General features: G+C 34.6%; 1 protein-coding gene across 5 annotated transcripts; it reads left to right on the top strand.

Annotated features, from left to right (window-relative positions):
- Positions 1 to 397: 397 nt before the first annotated feature.
- On the top strand, positions 398 to 14,025 carry prkar1ab (protein kinase, cAMP-dependent, regulatory, type I, alpha (tissue specific extinguisher 1) b). 5 transcript variants are annotated; one of them, XR_013782632.1, is made up of 12 exons: positions 405 to 511; positions 3,121 to 3,320; positions 4,330 to 4,497; positions 4,580 to 4,671; positions 5,804 to 5,865; positions 5,951 to 5,997; positions 7,814 to 7,972; positions 8,060 to 8,120; positions 9,853 to 9,974; positions 10,060 to 10,141; positions 11,658 to 12,742; positions 13,244 to 14,025. XR_013782632.1 is itself a non-coding variant. In XM_079389509.1 (11 exons), exons 2-11 carry the CDS (start codon positions 3,147 to 3,149, stop codon positions 11,828 to 11,830), a joined length of 1,140 nt encoding a protein of 379 aa, XP_079245635.1. In that variant the 5' UTR covers positions 398 to 511; positions 3,121 to 3,146; the 3' UTR covers positions 11,831 to 14,021. The 5 variants fall into 5 exon arrangements, 2 of the variants coding, with proteins under 2 accessions (XP_079245635.1, XP_079245636.1); XR_013782633.1 differs by having other exon boundaries at positions 432 to 584; XR_013782634.1 differs by having other exon boundaries at positions 432 to 584; positions 11,658 to 12,770; positions 13,174 to 14,020.
- The last annotated feature ends 24 nt before the right edge of the window (positions 14,026 to 14,049 follow it).

The following is a 14,049-nucleotide window of genomic DNA, read 5'->3' as shown; positions in this document are numbered from 1 at the left end:
CCATGAGATTATTTATTTATTTATTGTACGTACGTCAATATACGGAATATATATGAAATGAAATAATCTGATAGTAATAATAAATAAGTGTTGCAGATGAGCTAACTCTGGTACATGATCTCATCTGTTTATTATATCTGCCCCTAACAAATACAAACAAATAATACTAAACATAAAACAATCTGAAAACAATGTTTGGACAGCTTGACAAATTATTTAATAATAATAATTTCAGGACAGTTTTTCTCACATAATATGTAAAAATATAAAATACTAAAGGTCAAGGTTTACTACATTAACATAATATTTTGCGTTTTAAAGATCAGGGATTATAAGGGAAATTGACATTCTGAGTGATACGCGCGCTTTAATGTTGCCAAGGGTTACCGTAGAGGCGCATTGACGTCAGCAGCCACTTCCGGTGGGCATCCGTCCAGACGCCTGGAGAATAAAGACAGTTCGCCTCAGAATAACGGAGCAGCGCAGAAACCGAGTCGCGGTTCACAGCTCGGTGAGGAATAACGGAATAACCGGCGTGTCGTGTTCTGTCCGGTACATGCAGCGATAAACATCTGCTATTATCGGTAAACGCTAGAAATCCCGTTTGTTTATGAAACAGATAAAGATGGCGCCGCTATCAGCGGCCTTCTGCTCGAGATTTACAGCATCTTCATTTCTCTAGAACTCTTTATATTTCAGCTGTTTTGTGTTTTAGATAGCTGTGTCTGTTCGGTGTTGTATTTTGACATTTTGAGGTGCGTTTTGATGTATGTTTATTAAAATGATATTTCATATGCGTTACATTTGCTGTAACGTTATATATTCTTTTAGTGTTGTGTAAAGAATCTAAATTCATAACCGTGTACTTTAACCTTCATCCCTATATATATATAATATATAATATACTCAATCCTCAGGAATCCGCTGAAACTCCTCTGTTCCATCTTTACTTGCTCCTCTAACTCTAGCACTCTCTGTTCTCATCTAATTATATATAAAGGTCTTCTTAGTTAAATTAATAATAATAATGATCTGTGCTGCGTTAGGCTAAACGAGGCTTGTAACAGCACTTGCAGGTTGTTGCTCTTTTGTTGGTTTGATAGCTTCTGTTGTGCTCGTTTGGAAGTCACTTTGGATAAAAGCATCTGCTAAATGACTAAATAAATAAATAAATAGCTTTTTGTGTTTCCATCGATGTAGTTGAAGTGGAAATGATTTTATGTCCTAAATAATTTATGAATCAGTTTTCCTGTAAATAATCAGATGATGAATCTGTCAGGTGTATAATAATCTGCAGATTATATCTGACATAATCTCATCACTAATCCTGTTCCTGTCCTCGGAGGGAATGTTTTAACTCTATTTGTCATCATGTGCAGCCATTAATCATATTTTAATCAATATTAGTTAGTTTGTGCATTAATTCTGCAGCATGCACAGCTTTAGTGGCTTCTTCCATCAAACTACATATAAATATATGGCTCAAGACAGATGGGTGTTATTGTTTTTTTAGTTTTATTTTCGGCAATTAGTTGTAAACTTTTTTTATTTGCTAGCACTTTACAATAAACTCTCATTTGTTAACATTAGTTAATGCATGAACTATATATTTTACATTCATTTTAGGTTACACTTTATTTTAAGGTGTCCTTGTTACAGTGTAATTATACATTTAAGTACTGATTAATATTAATTAACTACATGTACTTACTACATAATTAGGTTAGGTTTACAGTTACTTGCATATAGGGTAAAGGTACCTATTAAACCTCATCAAAATCTAGATTGAGATTAAATAATTAAAAAATTACAGCACTGTAAAAGCACAGACCAGCAATAAACGGTCAATGTATAATATTATGGATGTAAAAGTAGAAGCCAGTAATGCCTGTGCAGTAATATGTTAGCGTAGCACACAATCTTATCCAGCTAGTCAGCTAACTGTGTTCTGGAGCATCTGCGCTGTGTTGCTCAAACTATCTTTTGGATCTAATGTCATTATTTCAGTTCCAGGTTATAATATGCAAAAGTCTAAACATTAATCTCTTAATTTTACAGTAAGTAGGGAAACGTACCCAAAATAAACATCTAAAAAATGCACGTTTAAGGGTCTCCTCTTTTGGTGAGTTTTTAGACAGCTTTCTAAACGGCCGCCAGACCGAGTGAACACATGGAGACTCATATCTCAGCGTGTGATGATCTGATTGACTTCTAATTACAGGAGGTATACAGTAACAAACATAGCAACTGGTTAAGAAAATAAATGATTTTTTCTTTTGATAATCCGAGCTCAAAAATGAAAGTGTGCTTTAATGGGTATGTGAGCTTAATAGGTACGTTTACCCTAATTATGCATAATTTATTGTTATTATAATAGTAAGTACATGTAATGTGTAACAAGGACACCTTAAAATAGTGTTAACAATTATTTTAATTGAAAAATGAAGGATTTTTAAAAAATAATTATTTTCAATATTTTTACTGCATTTATTAATGCTGTTATTAATCTTAGTTAATAAAAATGTTCTTGTTTAACTTCATAGTGCATGAACTAATGTTAACAGATACATCTTTTGATTTTATTAATGTATTACTAAATGTTGAACTTAACATTAACTGAGTAAATGCTGTATAAGAATTGTTCATGTTAACTAATGCTAATAAATAAAACTTTACTGTAAAGTGATGCATTTCATTTTGTCCAAGTTGCACTTTATATTAAGGTATATTATATTTAATTTTTCATTTTAAAGAAATAAATGAAGAGTCGTTTGCAAACTCCGTTTTTAACGATTTTCAAACATCATGTTTTTTCATTGTGCATTCCAGTTATTATAAATAAAACTGCAGTTAAACTATAAAAACCTGATAACATAATAAAAAACATGATTTTTGAAAATTTCAAAAAACTCTTAGGTCTTTTCAGACCTTCTATGTTTAGATCATATTGATTATGTGTCTCTTCATTATATATTTATTTGCTTTTGTATGCTCTCAGACACTTACAGTTTGTGCTCTAGTATCAAACTACTGAAATCTTGAGGCTGGTTTCATTTGATCAGCATCTCGTCGAGTTGTCCGTGTGTCACTCACTGTAATTGTTTTTGTGTGTGGCTGCAGGTCAGAGGTCAGATCCAGCGGTCAGCATGGCGTCAGGCAGCGTGAGCAGCGAGGAGGAGAAGAGTCTGAGGGAATGTGAGTTATATGTTCAGAAGCACAATGTCCAGCAGCTGCTGAAGGACTGCATCGTGCAGCTGTGCTCCTCACGGCCCGACAGACCCATGGCCTTCCTCAGAGAATACTTCGAACGGCTGGAAAAGGTTTGTGCTTATTTCTATATCATTTGTGCAATCATCACTTTGCTTAAATAAGATTTTCAACAACTGATGATGTGTTTATTAAAATAGTAATTGGCTCATGCTGTAATGCACAGCCACACGAGTATTTTGTGTTTGTTTTGTTTATAAACTAGCGGCAGCAGTGATAGAAAGACACCCATGTTCATTAATTAATATTAACAATCATTTGTATAATCGGAATACATTGTTGAGCAAATTGCATATATTTCCTTAAATATTGTTATTAATATACTATTATAATTGTTAATTAGCTTTTATTTATATATATATATATATATATATATATATATATATATAGTATTTGTTTGTGCTTTTGTCTTTTTTAAGTAAATTGTTCTTTTCATATTACAGTTTAGGTTTAATTTAATTTATTTCAGTTTTAGTTTTTATTTATTTCCAGGTAGTAATTTTAGTGCTTCAACCTAAACTAACAAAAGGCCTGAAAAAAAAAAAGTTATTTTAAAAAAGTTTTTAACTATATCTATTTTTTTTATTTCTGCTTTATTTCAATTTTTTTTTCAATATATTTTTTTTTTTTGTAATTTTAGTTATGATAATAACCGTGACATGTTTATCTTTTCTCAGATAATTGTTTTTATTTTATTTTTATTTTTAAATGCTGTTTTTAATAAAAAAAAAATTTTAATGCTATTTTTAAATTTAGCAGGATATTCCAGAAAGTCCAATTTTAAAGTGAATATGAAATAAAAATTCACTATTCCGATTTATTTTCTAAAGGCATGATCTTATTTTAAGCGATACATCCATTCATGTGTCCCTTTTTTTTGACCTCGTAATTTTTCATTAAAACTTAACAGGATTTTTCAGTGAAATGCCAGACTTCTCTCTGCTTACATATGCAGGATTTCTCCAATCATTTAGTTCAGATCTGTTGCTGCTTCGACTTCAAATCCAACCAGAATCTGTCCTCCTCGTAAAATCCTGCTTTTTCTAAACATGCATGCATCAGGAGGAAGCTAAGCAGCTGCTGAGCCAGCAGAAAGCCAGCTCTCGCTCAGACTCTCGTGAAGATGAGGTGTCTCCTCCCATGAACCCCGTGGTGAAGGGCCGCAGGCGGAGAGGAGCCATCAGCGCTGAGGTCTACACCGAGGAGGACGCCACCTCATACGTCAGGAAGGTGTGTGTTTGTCAGACTGATGTAATGTCGGATGTGTCGGGCTCTATAGCTCAATCAGTCGTGTGTTCTGTCTCCTGTGAAGGTCATTCCTAAAGACTACAAAACCATGGCTGCTCTCGCCAAAGCCATCGAAAAGAATGTGCTCTTCTCACATCTGGACGACAATGAAAGAAGGTGACTTTGTGTTGTAGTTCATTTCTAGTTTTTTTTAGCAAAACATGGTTTTTTTTTTTCATACACTGGACAGTTTTGAGATTTTTTTTTTTATCTTTTCAGACTAGTGAACAGAAAACATGCAAAACTGACTTTTAAGTGTTTATTTTATTGCACTTTATATGTTTTATCTCTTTTTTTTCACTTCAGCAGCACTTTCAAATATTAAACCTTACGATTTTATTGCTATATATGAAGGATTTTACAGAGGGGTTTGTTTATATATCATTTGCATGATTTTGTTATTACACTCTATATGTGACCCTGGAGCACAAAACCAGTCATAAGGGTCAATTTTTCAAAATTGAGATTTATGGATCATCTGAGAGCTGAATAAATGATCTTTCCATTGATGTATGGTTTGTTAGGATAGGACAATATCTGTCTGAGATACAACTATTAGAAAATCTGGAATCTGAGGGAGCAAAAAAATCTAAATATTGAGAAAATCTCCTTTAAAGTTGTTCAAATTAAGTTCTTAGCCATGCATATTACTAATCAAAAATGAAGTTTTGATATATTTACAGTAGGAAATTTACTAAATATCTTCATGGAACATGATCTTTAATTAATATCCTAATAATCCTTGATAATTTTGACCCATACAATGTGTTGTTGGTTATTGCTACAAATATACCTGTGCTACTCATGACTGCTTTTGTGCTGCAGGGACACATATATTTGTGTGTTTAAGGAACATTTTATTCCTACCTATAGTCTTAAATAGGTTTTTACAGAGAGGTTTGTTCATATATAATTTGCTGATATTATTCCTAAAAACATTTTCTGATTTATGGAATTATAAAAAGTGAAATCCAAAATCCTTGAAAAACCCTTGGCCTTTACTCTAAAATCAAACAAGGAATTTGAATCTGGTTTTATCCAAGGTTCAGATTTATGTTCTGGATATTTATGCAAATTAGTGCATATTTAATGCATCATTTGCATATTAAACATAACATTTCACAAACGTGTAATACGAAAACCTGTTTGCAGTTCTGAATGTAATCAATCAGCTGGGGAAGTGTGGTGCTCTCAAAGAAATATATCAAATAATTGACTGACCAAATTTGTCTGCTGCTTTACCCTGCAGTGATATATTTGACGCAATGTTTCCGGTCACCTACATCGCAGGAGAGATTGTCATCCAGCAAGGTACAGCATTAAGAATACTTATGAGGAATTACATTGATCTTATTTATATATTTACTTACCTTTACTGTTTCACGCTTGGTTCTAGGTGACGAGGGCGATAACTTCTATGTCATTGACCAAGGAGAAATGGATGTAAGTTACACCTTAGTGTTGGGCGATATGCTGCATAAAACGAGCAATGAACATTGACTTTCTAGCGCGAGAGAATGCACTTTAAGAATCACTCCTGTTACAATCAGTGCAGCTATCTTCACTGTATGATGAATAAATCTCTTATGCTTGCATCGCATGTACATCTGTACTTTGGTGTTTATGATGAGAGAATTAACGAGTCAGAATTAAAACAAAACACATCTGAGCATCTCTGATTGGCCATTGCATTCATAAGCTCAATATAATTGTGTGTGATTGGTGTTGGGTGTAATTAGTTACTGTAATTTAATTACTCTTCCCTTGAAAAAGTAAAGTAAGGGATTACTCTTTTTTTTTTTTTCCGTAATTTAATTACAGTTACTTCTTATGTAATTGAACTTAATGCTGTGTATAGACTGTAGAATATTTATACACAATACAATACTGGATTTAACATCAAAATTTAAAAGTCTAACCTTAAAATTAGGGATGCACGATATTGGATTTTTGCCGATATGCTGATATTTTTCGACTCATTTTGGCCGATACAATATATTTCCTTTTGTTTGGAAACAACACCAAGTCTCTTCTGTGTGGAAATTATAAGCAAAATATTTTTAATTTTGGTTAGTTTTTAACAAGAACTTGTTTATTAGAATTAAATAAAAATAATGGAGCTTTTTTAACAATACATTGGAGCTTTGAAAATAACTATAAATAAACTATATCAATCGCTGCATTGTCTTTCCCAGAAAGATGCAATTAACCCTAACATTTTATTTTAAGATTTAACATTAACATTTGTAGATGATCTAAAACAAAAGAGTTGTAAAAATTCTGAAAATCTTACACATTAATGAATAAATCAGTATATATCAAATTATTTCATTTACAAGTGTCATGTTTATTTTTTTCATGTACTGTAAGCTATAGCTTCTGACCATTAAATCAAAACATAGGCCTACTCATTATTTAATGACATCCATTACCTGCATCCCTACTTAAAATGCATGCTTTTTATGCACCCTTCTCACTTTAAATGCTTTGGTGAGTTAATAAGAATATTGGTAACACTTTAGTGTTCAGTTTTCACTATTAACTTTGGTTGTTAGCATGAATATTACTGGGATATTGGCTCTTTATTATTACTTAAAAAGCACATATTAATGTCTGCAAGACCTTATTCTGAATCTTTAATCCTACTCAGTTCTTAAACTACTAAGTATTAATAAGCAGTAATTAGGAGTATTTTGATAGTTAGTTAATAGTGAGAACTGGACTCTAATCTAAAGTGTGACCAGAATAACTGATCTATTATTTATTTGAAAGAATTAAAAGAACCGTTTCATGTTTATCCTTGAATCATTAACTTGTCGAGGTTGATATAGGATTTAGAAAGTAATAAGTAATTAAATGCTTTTTGGAGAGAGTAATTTGTACAGTAATCTAATTACACTGTTGAAGAAGATGTAATTAGTAACTAGTAATTAATTACTTTTTTAGAGTAACTTACCCAACACTGTGAAAATACTGGGGAAAAAATGGTGCAAATAAGCCCTAATATTTATTAGAAAGTATTACTAGCCTGATAATAATCATAATAATAATAATCATCATCTTGCATCAGCCACTGGTGATATCTCTGACTATCGTCGATACACAATACTATCATCTATCAGCACGACCCTATTACATCTAAACAACACTGCAGTTTAAGATGTCTTCATATAAAACATTTTTTCAACCTAAAAGTCCCTCTCTGGATTTGCTCTGTCAGTATCCTGATTGACTTAGACACCAGTGTGTTTCCTCGCAGGTGTATGTGAACAGCGAGTGGGTCACCAGCATCGGCGAGGGCGGCAGCTTTGGAGAGCTGGCTCTGATCTACGGCACCCCGAGAGCCGCCACGGTCCGAGCCAAGACCAACGCCAAGCTCTGGGGCATCGACAGAGACAGCTACAGGAGAATACTGATGGTACAGCTGCCCTACACTCACACACACACACAACCTCACACACACCACACGCAGCATAACATACATCTGTCCTGTGTTTGATCGCAGGGAAGCACTTTGAGGAAGAGGAAGATGTATGAAGAGTTCTTGAGCAAAGTATCTATTTTAGGTAAGTCTGCTTATCTAGATCTGATGTGTGACGAGACACGATATTGCATTCACAAGAACAAGATGATATTTTAACACTGTTTTTAAGAATCTTATTTTATTTGACCGAAAGTCACAAAATACAAAACAATGCAAGTGCATTCTGAAATGTTTTAACTAATTATCCTGTAATGCATGTCACTTCAGTTCTACTTTCTGTGTATGAATAATCATATGCAGGGAAATACAAAATAAGCACTGTAAATAGATTGGCTGGATTTCACATCAGCTTTGAACTGTGCATGAGCTTCTAACTTCTTGGGAACAATGCAGCGCTCGCACCGGCGCCTCACACGCACACATAACATATTTTTGCTATCTTGACATCACAGCCTGTTCATTATCAACTAAAGAAACATATAAGAAGTTACCCAACTCAAACAGTCCGTAGTACAATCTGTGCGGTTCAGCGTGCTGTTTACTCATAGACTGTGTGACGGATGATGTTTTACGTCGATAATGCAACTGAAGTGCAAATCCTATACATAATAAATCATATTTTAGCACCCAGATACGTCGCTTTTAAATTGATTTGTTTTGCCTTGACATTATATTTAGCCTAAATGCTGTTAACTTTAGAGGATTTGTTGTGGAGAGAAGGGAACTAAAATAGCCTATTTGTGTTTGTAAATATATTGCTTTATTTACCGGTATTTTAGCCTACATTATTTCTGAATGTAATAATAAAACACGACATACAGCCTACTGATTTAGGCTTTCATTTTTCACGATTTTATACAAGTAGATTTGTTTAACCATGCAGCAAACATTTGTAAATATCTTGAAAAAATACTTTGTCTTTAAAGCGTTGACAGTTTTTGGCCAAAATCTGGAGAAAGATGATGCTGTATTGGCTATGACTGTACAAGATAGGCTACCAGATCAAGACTCTCGTGTGGGGTTTTTTCTTTTCGAGTAAAGAAAACACTGTTGAAAATAACGTTATTAACCGATTTCGGAAGGGTAATAATACAGAGGAACACAGGAACAGAAACATTAAAATACCTATTCTGCTCAAGAGTGACCCGATTTAATTTTCTTTGTAATTAAGCCCTTTGCATCAAATGACAAAGAAAACGAGTTAACGCTAACGAGATAGTGTTTCTAATGCAGCGTCTATGGGAGGGATGCTAAACATCGTTCTCTCTTCTGACTGCTGTTATCAGTCTCTCTCATTTTTTTTATCGTGCTGATATCGTGAGACAGCTTTATACTTTGACAGGAAATATTGGCATGTTTTAATATCACGGGATCTTGTGACACTGTCTATCTGTTTATCTGTCTGTTGCTTTATCTCTATCTTTCTATCTATCTGTCTGTGTGTTGATCTGTTGTTTATTTATGTCCCTGCAGCACAAAAGCAGTCATGAGTAACACAGGTATATCTGCAGCAATAGACAACAATACATTGTATGGATCAAAATTATACATTTCTCTTTTATGACAAAAATCATTAGGATATTAAGATCATGTTCCATGAAGATATTTAGTACATTTCCTACCGTAAATATATCAAAACTTCATTTTTGATTAGTAATATGCATTGCTAAGAACTTAATTTGAACAACTTTAAAGGAGATTTTGATTTTAAAGGATGACTGGTTTTGTGCTCCAGGGTCATATATCAAATTATATAACTAAAATATAGAGCGAGTGTGTAGTTCCTGTATGATGAGTGTATGTGCTGACTGCAGAGTCTCTGGATAAGTGGGAGCGTCTGACCGTGGCTGATGCTCTGGAGACGGTGCAGTTTGAGGACGGACAGAAGATCGTGGTTCAGGGAGAACCAGGGGACGAGTTCTTCATCATCCTGGAGGTGCAGTATCTGAAGCTCTGCTGAAAGCCTGGCAGTGTTTGTGTAAGAGTTGTGTTTTCTGAAGTCCGGTCGTCTGTCTCCTCAGGGATGTGCAGCCGTTCTGCAGCGCAGGTCAGAGAATGAGGAGTTCATCGAGGTCGGCCGGTTAGGACCCTCAGACTACTTCGGTAAGTGACACTGAACGTGGAGGTTTCGGTGCACATTCTTAAAGGGATAGTTACCCAGAAATGAAAAACAAGAGATGTCTGAGCTTCTGTTTTTATAAAGTAGAAGTGGATGGTGAGTTTTGCCGTATACATCATCATCTGCATTCCTTGATATAAAAATGGAGCCTCAGACATTTCATGAAACAGAGAAACTGATTTAGGCTCAGAATGAACTGTCCCTTTTATCTAATTAATGTAATTAATGCAGTATGTCTCTGTATATGATCTGTTAGTCAATTCAATTTATTCAGTACTTAGTTTTATTCAGCTATATAGTGCAATTTATTAAATATAAAAAATGTATATTAATGCCTATGAATTCAATATTTATGGATTGTATGTTTCTCACACTTCACTCTCACTGGTCAAGATCACTGTTGATATTAATAACAAAATATTATAGTATGTCTCTGAATATGATCTGTCAGTCAATACAATTGAAAATGTATCTTATTTGAGATGATGTTGGTTATTTATTATAATGGGATGCTTATTAGTTATTCATGAAACTATATTATGGAAGGCTGTTTGTACTACAGAATAATAATAATAAAAGTGAATTGCAACTTTTTTTTATCTCACAATACTGACTTTTTTCTCATAATTCTAAGGGGAAGAGTCAGAATTACAAGATATAAACTCGAATTCATTTTTTCTCACAAATTAGATTTTTCTCTGAATTCTGAGTTTTGTGATTTTTTTTGTTTTGTTTCCACAACAGAATTAAAAAAGGTTACTATGACTTTTTCTCAGAATTCTGACTTTTTTCTTGAAATTGTGAATTTATATTTCAGAATTCTGACTTTTCTTCTCATAATTGTGAATTGTAATGATTATATCTCACAAATCTGAGTTTATATCTTGCTGAATTATGAGGAATAAAAAAAAAAATCCTAAATTGTTACATTAAAGGTTGCAATTACATTTATTTTTTAGTTTTAAGTGTCAGAAATGGGCTTAAATAAGCATATGTGACCCTGGAGCACAAAACCAGTCATAAGGGTACATTTTTGGAAATTGAGATGTAATACATCATCTGAAAGCTGAATAAATAATCTTTCCATTGATGTATGGTTTGTTATGATAGGACAATATTTGTCTGAGATACAACTATTTGAAAATCTGGAATCTGAGGGTGCAAAAAAATCTAAATATTGAGAAAATCACCTTTAAAGTTGTTCAAATGAAGTTCTTAGCAATGCATATTACTAATCAAAAATGAAGTTTTGATATATTTACAGTAGGACATTTACTAAATATCTTCATGGAACATGATCTTAATATCCTAATGATTTTTGTCATAAAAGAGAAATGTATAATTTTGATCCATACAATGTATTGTTGGCTATTTCTACAGATATACCTGTGTTACTGATGACTGCTTTTGTGCTGCAGGGTCACATGTGAAATAATACAAATAACATAAGAATATGAGTAACATTAATATCTGTGGGTTGTGTGTGTTTGCTCTCACCAGGCGAGATCGCTCTGCTGATGAACCGACCCCGTGCCGCCACCGTCGTGGCCCGTGGGCCGCTCAAATGCGTCAAGCTAGACCGGCCGCGCTTCGAGCGTGTCTTGGGCCCGTGTTCAGACATCCTCAAACGCAACATCCAGCAGTACAACAGCTTCGTGTCGCTCTCCGTCTGAGACGCCCCACTCCTGAAAACCTTTCCCGCAGGGCCCAGCATTCAGCGTTTCATTTCCCCCTGGTGTTCTGAGGCTCATTACCGCTTCATTAAGTCCAGAGCTTTAACGGCTGCTGTCATCGTCGGACACTTAGAGCCAAACGAAAGGACAGACAATCAAAGTACGTTCCTCCAATCCAGTCACAGCCTTTACTCTGCAGTGTTTTTACCTTTAATTCCGGGCAGTAAATGAAAACAATAGAGGAGTATGAATATATTTATAGTAGAGTTATTCTAAAACCATTTTACCCTCACAGACCAGGTTAGTTTTTTAAGACTAGTTTTATAAGATGAACTGCCTACATATATAACAGAGTGATGCTTGGCTGTGCTGGTTCTATTCTTTAAGCCTTACTGCCTCATTTCCCCTCCTCGATCAACATGAACATGTTTTATTTCTTCTTATCATTCCAGAGATTTGTGTTCAGTTGCTTATCGTAGAAACTCGTGAGGCCGTTCCTGTGCAGTATCTATACCTTTAGGGTTTATTGTTTGAGAAACTGGCTGATCAAATTTTAAAACTCAATAATTATGGGAAAACTCAAAACGATGGTAGTTTGTGTTCTGTTATGATGCCAGTGCCAAACGATGCACAGAGCCTCACTTCTCGACTCGAATTTAGCTTCTAGTGCTGACTCTGAGCGTGACGGATTTCATTTCATTTGTGTGTTCCTGCGTGTCACTAAATGAGCTTTCAGTCGGAATGCTTCAGTATTTACCTTTCTGTCAGTATATGCTCTATAATACCAGTTTTATTTTTGAATACGGTTATTTTTCCACAAAGGTGCACAGTTAGTCACCCGTCATAATTTCAAGTGTTTCTGTGGCTATTCTTAAAGGAATGGTTCACCCAAAAAAGTTCACCCACTGCTCTGTAGTGAATGGGTGCCGTCAGAATGAGAGTCCAAACAGCTGATAAAAACATCACAATAATCCACACCACTCCAGTCCATCAGTTAACATCTGGAGAAGACTAAAGATGAAACACATCCAGCATTAAGATGTTTTTAACTAAAATGAAAGACAACAGGAGATGGGCTTTTTCCCATAATAAACCCATAATAACGCTTCCTCCAGTGAAAAAGTGCATCTGTTGTTGTCTCACGCATTAAAATCCAGCCAAATATTAGTTCAGAGCTGTTTGGGCTGTTTTAAACGCTGCTTGATCTGCAGATTTCTCTCCTGATTCAGACCAGAACACTTTTTCACTGGAGGAAGTGTTATTATGGATTATTAACTCATATTTGAGTTAAAAACATCTTAATGCTGGATTGTGTTCTCCAGATGTTAACTGATGGACTGGAGTGGTGTGGATTATTGTGATGTTTTTATCAGCTGTTTGGACTCTGATTCTGACGGCACCCATTCACTGCAGAGCATCCATTGCTGAGACATATTTCTACAAACCTGATGAAGAAACAATCTTGGATAGCCTGAGGGTGAGGATATTTTCAATTCTGGATGAACTGTTCCTTTAAACAGACATGTAGCAGTTTTAATGTTGAAATAAAATACAGAAGCGATTATAAAATTAGGTTTTGACGTCCGTGCCGAGGCCTCTGGTTTCTAGCGGTACTGTTTAAAAACAGAGGCTCACAAAAACAGTCGTGAAGCAGAAAATGACATTCATTCTGCTCACGACGTCATGAATGATGTCAATCCCTTTGATACGTTTTTATGAAAATCCTACTAGTTGTTTTTTGATTTTAGAAGATTGGTGATTTGTTGTTTACATGTCCATATTCTGTTTTGCTGTTAAACAATCCAGAGCAATCATTGTTTGATGCTCTTCATTCACAAAATGCCCTTTGTTTTAGTTTTTGAGAAATGCATATTAAAATGGTGTAACAAAGGATTTTCAAACTCTTTCAGCTTCATCTTTGTAATGTTTATCAGGTTGATTTCCATCTTCATGGCAGCGCCGCTTGTTGTGTTTTCTATCAGTGAATGAAGAGTGACTGATGAAGAGAATAGAGCTGTTATCAGATGTTTCTGCTGGTTCTGTGACCTGCTGATATATCGCGGACCACTGATGATGTTTGATTTGTCAATGTTGCCCATATTCCAGCGAGTTCTGTACGGAAAATAATCATTTTGGTATAGATCGTCCAAATGGCAGTTTAAGCAATAAAAAGGTTGTTATTGAACCATCAAATGCAGTCGAAGACTTTCTTTCCAGAC

Source organism: Barbus barbus (genome assembly GCF_936440315.1).
Source record: "Barbus barbus genome assembly, chromosome: 32".
NCBI classification, from domain to species: domain Eukaryota; kingdom Metazoa; phylum Chordata; class Actinopteri; order Cypriniformes; family Cyprinidae; genus Barbus; species Barbus barbus.
The sequence above is the reverse complement of the archived record's forward strand: the minus strand, read 5'-3'. Positions and strand labels throughout refer to the sequence as shown.

What these genes read in the sequence shown, in the direction of transcription:
- prkar1ab (XM_079389509.1), top strand. Translation starts at nt 3,147, where the DNA reads ATGGCGTCAGGCAGCGTGAGCAGCGAGGAGGAGAAGAGTCTGAGGGAA. An exon ending in CTGGACGACAATGAAAGAAG is followed by an intron (nt 4,672 to 5,803) that starts GTGACTTTGTGT and finishes TTTACCCTGCAG; the next exon opens with TGATATATTTGACGCAATGT. An exon ending in AGTTCTTCATCATCCTGGAG is followed by an intron (nt 9,975 to 10,059) that starts GTGCAGTATCTG and finishes CTGTCTCCTCAG; the next exon opens with GGATGTGCAGCCGTTCTGCA.